Genomic DNA, 13,249 nt, shown 5'->3' with positions numbered 1-13,249 from the left:
ACATATTTACCTATTGTATTATTTTGTACAGTTGTAAATTACATTAAATAAATAATTTTAAAAAAATATATATATATATCATCAGAGTCCAAATTTTCTCGCAAAGACTGTGTGGCAAGATCATAAAACTGAAGTTACGTATTTACAGCTAAATCAAGATGAAGTAACGTGTTGTAGGTAACTTGTTCACTAAAATCTGGCGCTTAGAAGTTTCCCCTATTATTATCGATATGATATTTTTTTTTAATACTGAACCGTTTATACAATTTTCACAAAACTTGTCGTATCAAGGTATAGTTAAATGGTTATAATTATCAGCAAGGTATTATCCTGATTGAGATACTCAAACGAGGCTTAAATGACGATTTTTCAAAAACCTTCCTTTAATTTTGATTATTTGAAATAATTAACCATCATTCTTTTTTAATCATAATAAATAATGTCTAAATACATACCATGAAAGACTTTGATAACTAAAGGAGAAAAAAAGATCGATATTTTCTCAGGTTGAAAACTACTTTCTATTATTATTCTCATTTCAGGAAATTAATTTTGAACATATTTATTTATTTATTTACAGTAATCTTTAAGGAAAAAAGAGTAGTTATGATGTTTACATCTATAATAAATCAATAATTGGGAATCCAATAATATAAGAAAAGTCAATTATCAACATATTAACTTGTTTACAGCTATCTTTAAGCCAAGAAGAGTAGTTATATTGTTTAGTTCTATAATAAATCAATAATTGGGAATCCAATGATATTAGAAAAAATAATTTTCAAAATATTAATTTATTTATTTATTTAGAGTAATCTTTAAGGAAATAAGAGTAGTTATAATGTTTAGATCTATAATAAATTAACCATTAGACGTCTAATGACATTAGAAAAATCAATTTTCAACATATTTATTTATTTATTTACTTAATATTTCAGCAAATAAGAGTAGTTATATTGTTTAGATCTATAAAAAATCAATCATTGGGAATTCAGTTATATTAGAAAAATTGATTTTCAAGATATTTATTTAAAATAATTTTGTGCTTTTTAACCACTGAAGTATTTTTTCTTTGTATAAATGATTTATAAAAAACAGACCAAAGATACTATTATATAGATTTCAATTTTTTTAAATATATTTTTTTGGTAAAAAGAAACTATTCTTCAATATTTCTTCTATATTGGGTCCCGGTATAACTTCTTCTCATTCATTATCTTAGGGACAGTATTCAGTGAGGATATGCAGTACTGCTAAAGGTACCCAACAAGACATACATTTCGGCGGTGTCCCTCTCGTCATAAGATACTCATGGATCACTCCTGAGTGTCCTATCCTGAGGCGAATCATTACCACATCTTCATTTCTTGTTAGTTGTAGGTTATTTCGACTAAAGACTGCAGGTGGTTCAATAATTTTAATTTTATTGCTCCTTTGACTGCCATTTTCGAGTACTCTTTCTGGCCCAAAAAACTACTTTTTTTGTGAATGCAGTGGTTATTACTATACCATGGCATTAGCAACTTCATTCCCTTTGATGCAACAATGACCAGGTAGCAACAAGAATTGAATCTTTCAACATATTAAGTCGTAAAAGTAATGGACAACAATGAAAAGACTGAATTTATAAATAAAAGTTTTTGTTGTTTTCGTATTTCCAAGGCCATCACGAGAATAGTTAGTTTTCTTTGACTTTCACTGACTTATATATGAAAGGATTAATTTCAAATTAAAATAGCACATTCACCAACACATATATATTATTACATTTGAATTTATTACAATAATATTTGGAGGAACATTTTATTTAAAAGAGCATCTACGAAAGTCCTTGAGATTTCATATTATCAATTACGTCGAATGAGTGAAGGACGGAAGTTCGAATGATTCAGGGTAGGGAAGATTTTTCCACGCTACTAATAAAGGGTTAATCGATACTTGCTAAAGCGAACTCAAGAGAACGGTTTAATTTTATACAGCTTGATTTCTTTATTTTCAATTAATCAACGACTCTTTGACGAATCTCGAACTGATTGGGCCATTAGAAATGATTTATCATTTCAAATTAGCACAATTAATTTTGTAATCTTCAGGAAATATAATGCTTCTTAAAGTCTATAGTTATCTTTTTAAAGAAGAAAATTCCAAATTATCGATATGTACATTTAGACTTATTTTCGAGAATCGAATAAATACGATACAGTTTCAAGTACATTATTGCTGTATCTAAAAAAGTTTTGGATATCCTCTTCACTATTCTTCATCCCATCTTGTTTTCACCTTTTTATTTAGTTATATAAACATGAAAAGCTACTAAAAAATATGTAAGATAAGAATGCTTAAACTTACATTTAATAATTAAATGTAAGTTTAAGCATTCTTATCTTACATATTTTTTAGTAGCTTTTAAAGCTACTAAAAAATATGTTGGCCTTAAGGGACATAATCAAATTTTCTTGACTGTATTTAATGATTAAACCAAAATGTAATATAAATCTGAATTTTCTTTTTAGAAAGTTTATTATATTCATTTTCGAAATAGTTGAGATGAAGAAAATTTCCAATTAGAATATAAACTATTCTACGCGGTATGTACTGCACGGGAGTATTCCTCGATGTTGAATAAGCTTTTGATCGAGTCTGGTATCCAGGTCTGCTCTATAAACTTCGTCAATTCCTACCCCCTAAATATTTCCTTATAATCCGCTCCTACCTCACTGATAGAACCTTTAAAGTAAATCATAACCTAGCCTACTCATCTCTCTTTTCTCAGTCCGCCGGTGTTCCTCAAGGTAGTATCTTAGGTCCCATTCTTTATACGGTTTATACAGCTGACATCCCAACCCACCCTAATACAGATGACACATGTATACTTTCTGTAAACAACGACCCAACTAATGCATCACAAACACTACAGGCACACATAACATCTATTGAAGAATGGTGTAAAAACTGGAGAATCAAAATAAATCCTCACAAATCCCACCAGATCGCCTTTACTCTCCGTCGTAAACCTCTGCCCTCCTGTCCTACAGTATCCTTTCTAAATACACCACTAATGCCTGTTGAACAGATTCGATACTTAGGACTCCATCTTGACAAGAGACTTACTTGGAATCCACACACAAGACTGAAACGACAAGAAACTGCTCGTAGATTCCGATTGCTACAACACTTACTTGACAAACGCTCTAAACTTCCTATTCACTACAAAAAATTCGTATACAGTACAATAATCAGACCAATTTGGACATATGGAATTGAGCTCTGGGGCTCCACCAAACCATCAAATTCTTCCCGCATCCAATCGTTACAATCCAAAATCCTTGATGGTCCTTATTACGTCACAAATAAACTCATTCACAAAGACCTTAACATCCCATTCGTTGCAGATTTGAAAATTACATTAAATAAATAATTTTAAAAAAACATAAAAACTATTCTATATTTTGTTATTGTACAAAGTTTAGGGTTATTATCCCATATTCAGGTACTATTGCATCCTAAAATGGTAACAAATAATTTAATTTTATCAAAAATTTGTATCTGTATGTTATATATACAAATTTAAAATTCTTGGAATCCTATTTACCTCATATGACATATGATAAAAAAAATTCATAATTTTTATTTAAATTACAAAATGGATTAGAATTAGACATATCAATAAGGAAGTAAAAAAGACCCAGCATATTGGGCAAATTGATATGCCCAAAAAGGTAATGTCTAATATAAAACATTGGTGTGTGCTACAGAGATAAATCAATAGACTACAAGTGAAAGACATTAATTTAAATGATATAGTTATAAAAAATGTTTAGACTATGTGTGTATAGATGACAAGATTTCAAAATGAAAATTGTATGTGTACATTTTCTTTTTTTAATCTCCTTCCCTTGTCATTTCTGGCGTACAGGGTGCGGGAGTAGTGGGGTAGTGCGGTGGGGTTTGCGCATGCCACTCTTCCAAAAATCAACAATTAATTAATTATTGTTACTCCGTTGAGTGCGTTACTCATGGGGCTGCACCTTGCCCACTGCATCTTCCTGGTCCGCACCCCGAGTGGGTGCCTCCTGCAGTTTCCAGGCTGGTCCTGTATTAAATGTACAGATATAACATATAGATACAAATTGTTGATAAAAATAACTTAATTGTTACAATTTTAGGATACAATAGTACATGAATATGGGATAATATACCGAAACGTTAAGCAAGCACAAAATATAAAATAGTTTATATACAATTGGAAGTTTTCTTCACCTCAACAATTCATAAAGCAACGCGATCGTAATTGTCTCATACGATTGTGGGTGTTTAGAAACTTCCTCTATGGAAAGCACTGAACAATAAAATACATGTTTTATTATTTTAATACCCTTTCCCAGTATTTTGTATTATTTCTAAAATATCTTTAGAAATTGTTGTAGTAGGTAGAGGAATTTCTCAGTGAATAAGTCCGCTCTGTTAGTATCTTCCGGACTCAGGTTCGAGTTTGGCAGTGGCAGATAATTATTTAATCTGATACTTCAACCGTGAGTCAACCCTGTGAATCGAAAAGCTATCTTGGGCCATACCAAGATTCTTTAAAGTGTACACCCTTAATTTAGGGAAAAATCTAGTGATCGAGCGTGATCATAAACAAATCACTTCGTATAACTGTTATTGAAGAAAAAGTAGTTCCTTACAAAGCACTGAGCTCCTAAAAAAATCAATAAAACATAAACTAGATACTCATAGACGGTTGTCCTACCTTTATTGCTTGTTCGATTAACTTATTAACTTCGTATTCGGGAAGATCTGTAATCGTATTTGTTAAGTCTAGATTCGTTTAATGTTGTTTCTTGTGGTGTCCTCTTTTAACTCTGTTAGTAAACTATCGAGTTTAATAATACATTTACTTCTTTCTATAAGTTGAATTTGTTACAGCTTAAAAATAAAATTAACTGTAAATAAACAAAGAAAATATTTTTGAAAATATATATGACAGATATATAATCAAAATGAACTGTATGTTGGATCTAAAAATTTATTAAACTAAATAGTTATTTGATTCCCGAAAATAGCTTCACGACTAACTTTTTATAATATTATTATCATTATTTCAAAAACTCACAATAACACATGTCTTCAGCAATTTATAATGTGCACTTGACGCATACACTAGACATTATGTGTGAAGGTAGCTTTATAATAAATCTGTTTTTTAATTCCAGAGGAATTAAAACACTTCAGTGGACTTTGGGGCGGAATTTGGAATACAGAAGAGAGAAGGTATCGACCTTGTATTAGGTAAGTCACATAAATTGCCTTTTCTTACTTAATTCCATATGATTAAAATTTATATCTATTTATTATTAGTTTTACCTTATATTTATTTTTTAAAAACTAATACAATTTATAAGGAATAATCTAAAATATAATTATATATACAATGCCCTTCCTTAGCATCATAAGGAAGTGTGTACAATATTGGTCCTTTGATTTTATTTATCATCATTTTATCCCCTCTACCGTTTGCGTAGTGTGTGGTTACAATTTGTAGAGTCTGGACCAGATATCTAGCTCTTGGACCACCCTTCTCCTACTCCAGTTCATATTTTTTTCTTTACTGACCGTGGAATATACAGTATAAAAACAAATTACCAAATAACAACTAAATAATATATCTAAAAATAAAAAAACAATCAACGATCTTCCGAAATAAGAAATCGCTTTTTAAGCTGTAGTACCTACATAGTACGAAAAATTCAATAAATACGGCTTTTAATTATTTAAAGGGGGTGAAACTAACATATTAAATATCGATCGTTGGGCAATATGAAATTAAATAATTTCCTCTAGACGTTTTTAAAATTACTTTAAAGTCATTTTTCTTTGAATAGCATAAAGATTTATTCTTACCTTCGAGTTATGACATTTTGAGCAACGCAATTATAAATTATATAAATCATAAATTTGTTAAAGTTATAAATATTAAAACATTAATAGTCCAATTGTTCTTACTGTTAGAGATTATTACTGGCTATGATCGTTTGTTTCCTATTTTGTTTGATATCAGCCGAAGTTCATATTTAATAAACGACTGTTTAAATAGTATAGTTGGATCATATTTATAATGATATGAATTATGTAATCCCATAAATGAAATGTATCGTATCATAAATATTGATGAGGGTTACAAAGTTGGTTCGATATCAGGTACCATTGTTGTCATCAAGCTCTGCGCCTTCAACTAGGATAACGTTAGCTCATACAGTTCTGCCACACTGAACTGTTGTGGGGGTACTGTATAATTCTTCATAGTTCATTTACATTGAAGCTTATTGTTTTCGAATTAAATGAAATCCTGCACAGTGGATTTTCGAAAGACCTAATTTCGATTATCTAGTTGGTAATCCTCACACTATATAAGCTACAGGGTCTAGGAACAGCATGATTTTTTCCCCAGTTTCAAGGATATTACCATTAATTTAGGCCTACTTTTAGAATAATGAAAGTTTGACCAAATCACACACTACTCTAAATGAGTGATATATAATTGTAAGTTAGAGGCAGAGAAAAATTATCAATTTTTTTTCTTGCTCTACGATGGTCAACTAAGCCACAAATCAGTCGAACGAGGCCAAAAAAATAGATATTTTTTCTCTCCCCAACGTTATATGTTACGAATTTTAAATAAGCATTGAATACAAAAAAGCTCCGGTTTCCTCCTGGATGTGGAGGGTCACTTTTGAAACTAGACGTGTTAAAGTAAAGATTAGAACAAAAATCAACTGTCTTCATATGCCTAACTGATCATAACACCGCAAAGAAAGGAAATGAACGAATTCGGTAAAATCCAACAAAAACCTCTTAATGTAAATGCTCTCGAATTTGGTATCTCTCCATTACACACCAGAATGAAATGTATGGAATACACAAAAAACAAATAAACAAAAAACAAATAAACAAAAAACTTGAAAAATGGATGCAATGGTCTACCCAGAAAAATTCCGGCTCCTATCAAAAGAAACAGCAGAGATGGCCATTGAAAAGTATTCATGGTACTACATGTCATCCACGGTGCATAAGATTTTGTTGCATGGTGCTGAAACAGTGCAGGAGTCGATTCTCCTAGTCGGAATATTGTCGGAAAAGGCGTAAGAAAGTAGAAATAAGGATTACAAGACTTTCAGGATCAGAAACTCGCGGAAATTGTCTCGTATATCTACTAGCGATGACGTGTTCCACGAGCTACTGGAGACCTCGAATCCTTTTATCACGAACAAGAGACCCGAGCCAAAGAAAAAACTCCCGGAAATCAGTGATGCAGCTATGGAACTGTTAATCTAATTTCCTTAAATTTAAAATCGTAAATGTCTTTTCACTTTGAATCCCTAGTTTTATTTTTTAAAAAAATCTCCAATCTTTTAAGCCTCCTTGAATTTTTAATTGTAAGCATTATTTAAATATACACTCAAAATACTCGTTGCAATTTGTTTTGATTAGTACAACCTATTCCGATAATTTCAGAAATTTTTATCAAACCAATTCATTTCATTTCCTCATTAGTTCTATAATTTTCCTAAAAATTTCAATAACAGTTGAACTTGGTGTATTTTTTTTCTGAGTCGAATGAGATCGATCCCAAGTTTCTATGTTAATCCGTTCTTAAGATATTGAATTTGTTTCCGCTTTTTTGGCCATTCGGCCTCAGTGTGCGCCGTTGTCATCTCATAAAACCTTATTATTATAATAATAAAAATATATCTTTTTTTTAAAAAAAAAGAAAATTTTATAAAAAATTAAAAATATCAGTAATATCATTAATAATATCCAAAAAATCAACACTTCTTTATTAAATCATAACACAAGTCCAATTTATCGTAACCCACCCGGCCATCATCGAAGACAATCTTAATTTTAGTATCATAGCCTCACATTTATTTATTAAACTTCAAGCTATTATGTCCTAGTCAAATAAACATAGTCAAAATAAACTTGTATTTGCCATTATGACTTATATAATAAATTATATTCTCGGTAATCATTGTACTTGACTATCATGTCCTCATCACAAACATTGTTGTGATAAGTTAATGATAGTAAAGTACACCATTACTATATATTATGTATCACTTACTGAACTCTCAGGATTGACTCATGGCTATTGAAACTGAATAAATAATTAATCTGATATCCCTTCCCCACCCCCGAATTCGAGTTTTATGATTTAGTAGCACAGTGCCTTACTGAGTCACCTCATACTTATTACTAGCAGGAAAATAATAGATATCTCAAGATAGTTGAGCTTCAGTCGAAAAGATTTTAATCGGACTGATGGAAATTCAAAACCTTATAACTGGTTCAATACAAAATATAGATTTAGGTGGAAATGGGATATCTATTAGCATATAGCTGCTCAAAATTCAAGGTGTACAGCACGCGAAGGTTTTCCATAGCTCAGAGATTCCCGAAAGTATAAAAAGCTCAGTTTTTATTTTTCATTATTAATGCGGCATTAGCATCAATTTAGGTCAAGTTAAGTTGTTACTCAAGCATTCAACTATAAATAAAACAATTAGGTAATTAAAGGCACTAAATGGACTTCTTCTAAATATAATCCTTAGGATTCGTAATTTATATTTAAGCTAATATATGTAAAATACGTCACTAGATTTTTTTTTTATTAACAACTGTATTTACATAAAAATACATCCAGTAAATTTCATGGTAGATTATAATGGAATGATACAGGCTTGTAGAGAAAATACCCATTGCTAGCACTTTAATAATATTTCTATATTAGAAGGTCTTGAGCTAACTTCTTCTCAGGCACCTCGGAGAATTGTCAGGAATGGAAGAGGAAGGATGGTTGGAAACTAGTTGGTTTGAATAGGTAGGAAGGTTTTAATGGAAGGATTTGGACCTGGTTCGGACTCGATCGGTTACATATGAAACATTAAGGTCTGTATAGATGATTTAATTAGTAACTAAGTAAGGAGGATTAAGGATTTTACGAAAGATGTTGGATTGAAAGGATACCATGAGATACGAGAGGAATTCGAAGGTTTAGTAGAGGCCCATAGCAAAACTTCATATGTCCAGAAAGGCCTTATTATAGTCATATAGAGCAGTCTTTTGTAATAGAATGGAATTCAAGTGCTGTAATTGTCGGAATCGATGTGCAGTTTCCTGTCTTTTCAAACTTGTGTAAGGATTCCAGGTAAGTCGTTTGCTAGATTTAGTCTAAGGTAGTGGATTTGTTCGACAGGAGTAAGACCAAAATTATTAAAGAATACTGTAGCGTAAGTCCCTTAGGTTTACGACGAAGGGTAAAAGTGATCTGACGGAATATATTTTAATCCTCCAATTTCGACAACATTCTTCAAGGGTTGTGATATGAGATTAGAGAGTTTCGATTACAATTAATGTTCTGTTATCTATTAAATCGACATACGTGGTGAGGATAGTGTCACAAGAATAAAAAAATAAAATTGAAAAACATTATGAACATGTATAACAAATATGATTATGAAAATGAAATTGTTAACATAATCTAAATGATCATTATACACGTAATAACGGAAGGGAGGGGGAATATTTTATAAATCCACACGTTTGTAAATGCAGATTGTCATTAGAGAGCCTTGGCTTGCATCTGACTACTAATATTTTGCTATTTGAAACAAAGGAAAATTAGTAACAATACAGGGACTGAGACAGTTATCATGCAGCCTTGTCTCATTAATTCGTAAGCCATATTTTTTCGAAAGCTTGGCACATTACGTTCTAATATACATGAATATAAAATTATTTCACCTCAAATTATTAGAAGATAGATTATTTTTTAAAAATTGAAAGATAAATTTAACACTATATACAAAAAATAAAATTCTATGCCAAAGTGTTAAGTGATAGGTTTAGTTGAATTGACAAATTATCTATTTAATAACTATTGTGACATTAAAGCATTCATCAGACTGGCCAAACGGAAAAGCACACTCGGTATCTCACCTAAGGACAGATCTATGTTTGCATTTTTTTCATTATCCATTACCTTCTGTAACTTTCAATGTGAAACGTGATTATTTCTAAACCCGTTGCTTTCCTGCTGTATATGTTACGCCTATATTACAGCTCTAAATTTCGGAAATTGTTTCAACCTGAAAAAAATGTTGTTTTCTTATCTCCTTAAGATAACATTCATATCCTTTTATATGTTATATGTTCTTTTAAATAGTAAAAATTTGAGATGGTTAATTAATTCATACAAAAAAATTAAAGGTACTTCAGGAGAATCCATTTTAAAAATTCGATATTTGAGCACTGTCAAGCGTTTCAATGAGGATAAGACCTACTTGACATTAAAAACAACTTGACTTTACATGTGTATACCGGTTTAAAAGGGCCAGTGGTAGGAGTGTGCCAACGCGCCTGTCTACCAACCCTAAGGTTGCGAGTTCGATCCCGCTCCCATCCTGGATTTTTTACAAGCATAAAATTATACAAAACTCACTCACAATCTCCCCCCGTTAGGCCCGTTAGCCAATGGGTGGCACTCACAAAAAATAGGCGTGGGAGTGACGAACCCACCCTACTAAAAAAACACGTCAATATGTACTTCCTAATACATAACGCGAATAAATAATAATAATCAAAATTATTCCCTTACTGTATAGTTCGTATACATGTAAGTTAAAGTAAAAATCTAAGTGAGGAGTTTTTAGTTCACAACCTTTCTTAAAAACTCCTATTAACTTTAAATTTTTGACCGAATGAAGAACTCAGTTGGAAAAGTTATTTATTTTATGAATTCTAACTGATAGCTAATAGATACTTTCTCAAGAGTATTATGACTAGAGGGATATCTGCTCGGCTCATTATGTCATACTGACCGGACCCAGTGAGTCAGTTTCCTGACAACTGACCAGGTCGATAGGCAGCGGGCGTTGACCTCTCCTTATCGCACGAACTTCTTGAATAATTTCCCCGAGGGTTTCCACTTCCTCAAGAAACTGGAACAATGGCCAGTCCTCATGGGCCAGGGAGTGTGTGCGGCCGCATCGGCTACGGCAGACCAGGAGTAATATATCTTACTATCTTAGATATTGCTTCACAGCTATCTGGCTTTTGATTGCCCTAGCTCTGCCAATTTTAGCTATAAATTGTGAAATTAAAAGCACAGAATAACTCAGATTTCCTCTCATAAAAGTTATTTCTTTTATTCATTTATGAATGTCAAATTAATTACATAATGATTGAATGATACATTCAATTATCTATTCAACACTTTAACTACTAGTTCTATAATAGTAACTAAGCTATTCTATAGTAATAGCTTCTTCCTTATGCCCTTCATATCCGATATATCGGCTAAAACGTATTTGCTCCCTTAGGCATATGCGATGCCTATGATTCCTAGTACTGAATCATCTTAATATAAATATAATGAGATGTAGATAGTTGACCGTAGATTAATGCTTGAAGAAGCTTATCGGGGGGTGCGGTCAGCAAAGAACAACATAAATAAACAAAATTGTTTACGCAAACCATGGGTCAGTTAGTTGCTTCCCGTCCCCTTTACACGCCACTATCCCTGATGAAGACCTGAAACTCAGGTCGAAACGTCGGCATAAAATGAATAAATATTGTTTTGTTTATTTATGTTGTTCTTTGCTGATCGCACCCCCCGATAAACTTCTTCAAGTAATATAAATATAGTTGTTATATAAGTATAAAAATATCATATACAATATAAGATTCTCTTCGATATTAAGGATATTCTTCTTGTTTATCAACTCTTCCTTTCAATCTTTTGTTTGTAAATTGACTAGTTATCCTAAAATTTATCTTCATCCATGGCCAGCAACAGTTGCTGGATGTCTTCTTCGTGGGGATTCTTGTCTCTAAAGACCACCGACCGGCACCGATATCCTAATTTATCTTGGCAATCAACGCTTTCATTCTTTCCCCAAATTAGGTCTAGGATTTTAAAGTAATATATAAGTCAAAATATGTACTTATTTTCGTATAGATATTTTTAAAAAACTTAAAAATATTTTACATGAATAAATAACATGGTTATTTTCTTATCACAATTGAACCCATGAAAAAAAAGGAAACGGAAACTGTCATAAAAACTTTAAAAATTATGATATTGTTCGAATCTTTTGTAATAAAGTGGACATTGAAGACTCTAAAAATGCAATCTCCTGCATAAAAAAGATTATTTTTTCCTTCTTTTCCAGCTACCATTACAGAAGATTTGAACATTGATCTGTTAATACTGTATCTTTTGTCTTTTTTGTAATGCGATAGGGTTCATATCAGCTCCTATTAGGGGGCTTTTAGGAATAATGCTATAATCGGAGTTCAAAGGGAGTTTTTGATGGGACTATTCTAAATATTCAATTCTGCCGGTCATTACCTGAATCGATGCCGAACTACATGGAATTTCACCTTGTTCTTTCATTTAAAGACATTCAGCTTGTACATCCCCATGTAGTAGTTGGTTTTACTTGTTCATGGAACTGAATAACTGAAGTCTAGACTGAAAGTCTGAAAGAATAAAAACATTTCTCCAAAATGCAGCAACCGAATTTTTAGAGTTTTCTAGTTTTTTATGTAACGTTGTTTGTCAAAGATAAAACTTTTCCATATTTATATATAAATTTAATAAATTTTCAGCACAAACCTGTAAATATTTTTTTTGATACCACAACGTATTTATGTTCATCCTTGATTTTGAAAACTTTCAGTTTCAGTTCTTCTCAATCATTTTTATGTATGTTGAATTTAGTCATAGGTTGTTTCCGTTGTATCAAGATAAAATTTAATTTAAGTTTTTTTATAAATTAGATATTTGTTTTATTCAAACATTTATTCATTAACAATAACAATAATAAATTCCCAACACTAGTAACGTAATATGTCAAACATACAGGCTCAGCGTAAGAAGGGGCACGTTGGGACGGAACTTGGCGTAAACAAGTCATGGCGTTAATCAGGACCTCGAGATATTTAGTGTCTCGTTGGTGTAATTAGCATTTAATACGCCATTGATCGTTAATTAGATGTGTTTTTATACCAAATGCTAGTTTTTGCCAAAATAGATCATTCAGGAACTCTTCCTAGAATTAATTAATTGGCAGACAAGATCTCTTAGTCCTATGAGAGCAAAAATATTTCAAAATTTTCAATTGTGAGAATACGTTTTAGTTTTAATCATTGACCCTTCCTCCTAAAGCATTTCATCCTTCAGAAATAT

The 13,249-nt window shown here is 31.5% G+C and overlaps 1 protein-coding gene across 3 annotated transcripts in view; it reads left to right on the top strand.

Annotated features, from left to right (window-relative positions):
- Positions 1-13,249, top strand: part of LOC106687879 (coiled-coil domain-containing protein 66) — a 51,815-nt gene that overhangs the window by 9,639 nt on the left and 28,927 nt on the right. For all 3 annotated transcript variants that reach the window (XM_014432037.3, XM_014432035.3, XM_014432034.3), the window contains exon 2: positions 5,214-5,289. In XM_014432037.3, coding sequence (XP_014287523.1) covers positions 5,214-5,289 — 76 coding nt within the window. The remainder of the gene's footprint in view (positions 1-5,213; positions 5,290-13,249) is intronic.

Source organism: Halyomorpha halys, unplaced genomic scaffold (assembly GCF_000696795.3).
Source record: "Halyomorpha halys isolate HHAL.00 unplaced genomic scaffold, Hhal_1.1 Scaffold1020.1, whole genome shotgun sequence".
In the NCBI taxonomy this organism is placed as follows: Eukaryota; Metazoa; Arthropoda; class Insecta; order Hemiptera; family Pentatomidae; genus Halyomorpha; species Halyomorpha halys.
Note: the sequence above shows the minus strand (reverse complement) of the source record. Positions and strands in the feature narration are given on the sequence as shown.